At 52.1% G+C, this 3,506-nt stretch overlaps 1 protein-coding gene across 3 annotated transcripts in view; it reads left to right on the top strand.

The window, feature by feature from the left end:
• HEYL (hes-related family bHLH transcription factor with YRPW motif-like) overlaps positions 1 to 3,506 on the top strand; it is a 16,053-nt gene that overhangs the window by 6,783 nt on the left and 5,764 nt on the right. The window contains exons 1-4 of one of the 3 annotated variants that reach the window (XM_011955257.1): positions 8 to 88; positions 285 to 351; positions 1,425 to 1,508; positions 2,697 to 2,778. In XM_011955257.1, the coding sequence (XP_011810647.1) occupies positions 289 to 351; positions 1,425 to 1,508; positions 2,697 to 2,778 (229 nt within the window). In that variant the 5' untranslated portion in view covers positions 8 to 88; positions 285 to 288. Of the gene's footprint in view, positions 1 to 7; positions 89 to 284; positions 352 to 1,424; positions 1,509 to 2,696; positions 2,779 to 3,506 lie in introns of those variants that run through there. The other 2 variants (XM_011955256.1, XM_011955258.1) reach the window with 2 other exon arrangements.

Raw genomic sequence — 3,506 nt, forward strand, 5'->3', positions numbered from 1 at the left:
GAGCCCCAGCTACCGCGCCGCGGTGCGCGGTTCCCCGACGGCCGCTGCGAGGGGCCAGGGGCGAGGGGCGAGGGGCGAGGCCGAGCAGGTCCGGATCAAGAGCCCAGAGTGGGCCCAGAGTGCTTGAGAGGACTTGACCTGGGTTGAAATGAGTCCCCGGGAAGAAGGGGAGAGCAAACTCCTCCTTCCAGGCCCGCCCTGCGGCTCCTCCTGTCCCGAGGTCGGCCCAGGCCAGGGAGACGGTCCCCTAGCCCTGAAAAATCAGCTTTTCTTTTCCTTTCCAGCCAGATGGCCAGGCCGCTGTCCACCCCCAGCCCTTCGCAGATGCAAGCCAGGAAGAAACGCAGAGGGGTGAGTGTCTGTCTCAGTCTCTGAGTTGCCCAACAAAGGGTTGCCATGAATCCCCTCCAGTCTGGCGGGGAGAACCCTGGGCAGAAACTTCACCATGAAGCTAACTGCCTGGGTTCAAATCCTTGCTCTGTCACTAGCTATCAGGGTGATTCCCGGCAAGCCTCTTAACCTCTCTGAACCTGATTTGCTCCTTTGTGTAACTGGAATAATGACAGGGCCCACCTCAAAGGACTGCTTTGCAGATTAAGTGCATTAATGTAACAATAGCAGACACACAATAGGCCATTATGATTGTTGTTCCAGCCTGCTCCCCATCCTATCTTCTGTCTCCTCTCTGAGTCCAGAATTTTCATCTTCCTCAGTGTGCCAGGGTGGGGGAGGGGACAGAAGACGGATCCCTGCTTGCTGTTGTCATCTGTCCGTTGTGTTCAGCCCCACTTTCCTCCCAGGATGCAGCTGTGCTTCCGCACTGGAAGTCCAGACACTTGGGGTCTGGCAGAGAGCAGCCTGACACTCATTGACTGTAAGCCCTTAGGCAAACCACTTCCTTCCAGCCTTCGTTTTCCTTATCTGTAAAATGGGGTCAAATCTATCCTGCTCCCAGTGTTCTGCTACCAGTATTGTGAGGGAAGAATGAGGGTGTGTGAGTGGAAGGGCTCTGCAGCTAGAGAGGGCAACATGTGGGACTCTCCACACCATCTCATGACCTCACAGCTGACGGGGTCTCCCTCTTGGCCCAGCGGGGGCCTCCAGGGCCTGCTCCCGCACTCTGGTTGGTGTCCTCATTCTGATTGGCTGTGCCCTGCTGTACCAGCGGTTAAACATCTTGACTATCACCCCTATAGACCAAGACAAGAGGTCTGAGTTATACTCCCAGCTCTGCACTTTCTTGCTGTGTGACCTTAAGCAAATCACTGTCCTTCTCTGGGCCTTGGTTTTCTCCACCATAAAGTAACACTAGATTGATCTCCCTCACAAAAACACTGTGTGGGTAAATAATGAGTTGATGTCCATCAAGGCACTTTGGAAACTGATGACGCACCTGTGAGTAACTTCTTGTCATGATTGTTTAGATCATAGAGAAACGGCGTCGAGACCGCATTAACAGTAGCCTGTCTGAATTGCGACGCTTGGTCCCCACTGCCTTTGAGAAACAGGTATGTGACACTGCTGATTGTGCTAGAGGAAACACTGTGTGGGTGGCAGATAAGGTTCGTTTCTCGTGGCATCTCTCGTTGATTGGTAACAGCTGCCTGAGATGCTGTGTTCATTTACCAACATCTGTCACTGGCCAGGGTAAGAGGAATGGAAATTTATATTTAGGTGTCTCAGGTGGCTTTATGTCCATCATCCCATTGAATTGACTCCTCAGAATGATCCCGAAAGGTAGGGATTATTATGCCCATGGCACAGGTAAGGAAACTGAAGCACAGAGAGGTGAAGTAACTTATACCAGATCACACAGCTAGTAAAGAGCAGGGCACAGGACTGTGTGATTCTCAAGCCCCCATCCATCCGCACTACAGACATTTCCAGAGTGATTTGAAAGTGGAACAGGCTGCTCAGGGAGTGAGCACTCTGCCATCGAGCATGTTACAGCAGGGGAACTACAGTGGGGAATCAGACAGTGGGCTCAGCCTAGGAGATTCTCACCCTATGCACCAAGGCATAGGTCACAGGTCCTCTGCCTTCCCTTATGCTGGTGAGAACAAGTCAGTCATCCCACAGATGTTCACTAAAACCGTCACAGGACCAGCCGTGAACTAGACCTAGTATCTGCCCTCAAGGGACTCCCATGGAGTGTCTGATCTTCAGGCTTCACCTGGGAGGCTTAGGAAGCATTTCCCAAGAGAGTAAAAAAGGAAGAGAAGTGGTCTGGGGATAAGATGATGGGCTAGATCTTGGGCACATGGAGTCTGAAGTTGGATTCCCGGAAGAGCTGGTTTAAGAGGCATTCTGAGGATGGCGGTTAAAGCCATGGAGGTGACAAGCCCCTCTGCAGGGAGCAGCAAAATGCGAAGTAACACAGAAGGGACACTACTGTGCTAAGAGATGGCAGATCAAGAGGGATGGTGAAAGGAGAGCCCAGAAACAGTGGTGTCGTGCAAGTCAAGGGAGGAGTGGTTTCAGGAAAGATGATCGGCAGCCGTACAGTGTACAGGCGGTCTGAGAGGAGAACTGAAAAGAATGTTCTAGATTTGGAGAATTTGGCCAAAGCAGAAGCCCAATTGCAGGCAGCAGTGGAGTGCGAGGAAGGTGAGAAAATCAAGACATTGAGTGCTGATGACACCACACAGCGACATGGTCAGCTGGAGGCTCCACCCTTCTGTCTTCTGTACCCGCAGGGCTCTTCCAAGCTGGAGAAAGCCGAGGTCTTACAGATGACGGTGGATCACTTGAAAATGCTCCATGCCACTGGCGGGACAGGTACCCATGCTCTTCTCTTTCAGGCGTCGTTCATACAACAAATATTTTGAGGCTGGGCCCTGGGGATACGTTGGTGAGCAAGTCCATACGCTGCCCACTCTGAGGAGTTCGCTCAATGGAGGAAACATTTGCAAAGCTTCTGTCTCTCCTTTCAGCATCTCCCTCTCCACTTTCAGGGTCTCCATTTGTCACAACCTTTTCCTCAATTCAGCTGCCTCCAGTCTTAGACCTGGGAGGTGCTTTCTTCTGTAACAGACTGTTCCTATGGGTCCCACCCTTCCCCAACCCAGGACCTCATTAAGGATTTGCCTGAATGAGCTAATTCTCACTGGGATCCCAATCTGACCCCCTGAGCCCAGGGAGGAGCGTGGTATCCTACCCACTGGTCTAGCCTTCTGGGCTGTTGTGTGGTCCTTGGCAGTGCTGGGGTGGCATATCATGCTCACCACAAATCTCAGGATTGTAGCAGGACACAAATTAACTCATTTTGTTATTTTAAGCCCATCAGTTACAATAAAGTAATGGAACAGTGACTTTAAAGGCACTTCCAGGCCAGGCATGGTGCTCATGCTTGTAATCCCGGCACTTTGGGAGGCTGAGGCGGGTGGATCACGAGGTCAGGAGATCGAGACCGTCCTGACTAACACGGTGAAACTCCGTCTCTGCTACAAATACAAAAAATTAGCCGGGCGTGGTGGCAGGCGCCTGTAGTCCCAGCTACTCAGGAG

Source organism: Colobus angolensis, unplaced genomic scaffold (genome assembly GCF_000951035.1).
Source record: "Colobus angolensis palliatus isolate OR3802 unplaced genomic scaffold, Cang.pa_1.0 Scaffold4, whole genome shotgun sequence".
NCBI lineage: Eukaryota > Metazoa > Chordata > Mammalia > Primates > Cercopithecidae > Colobus > Colobus angolensis.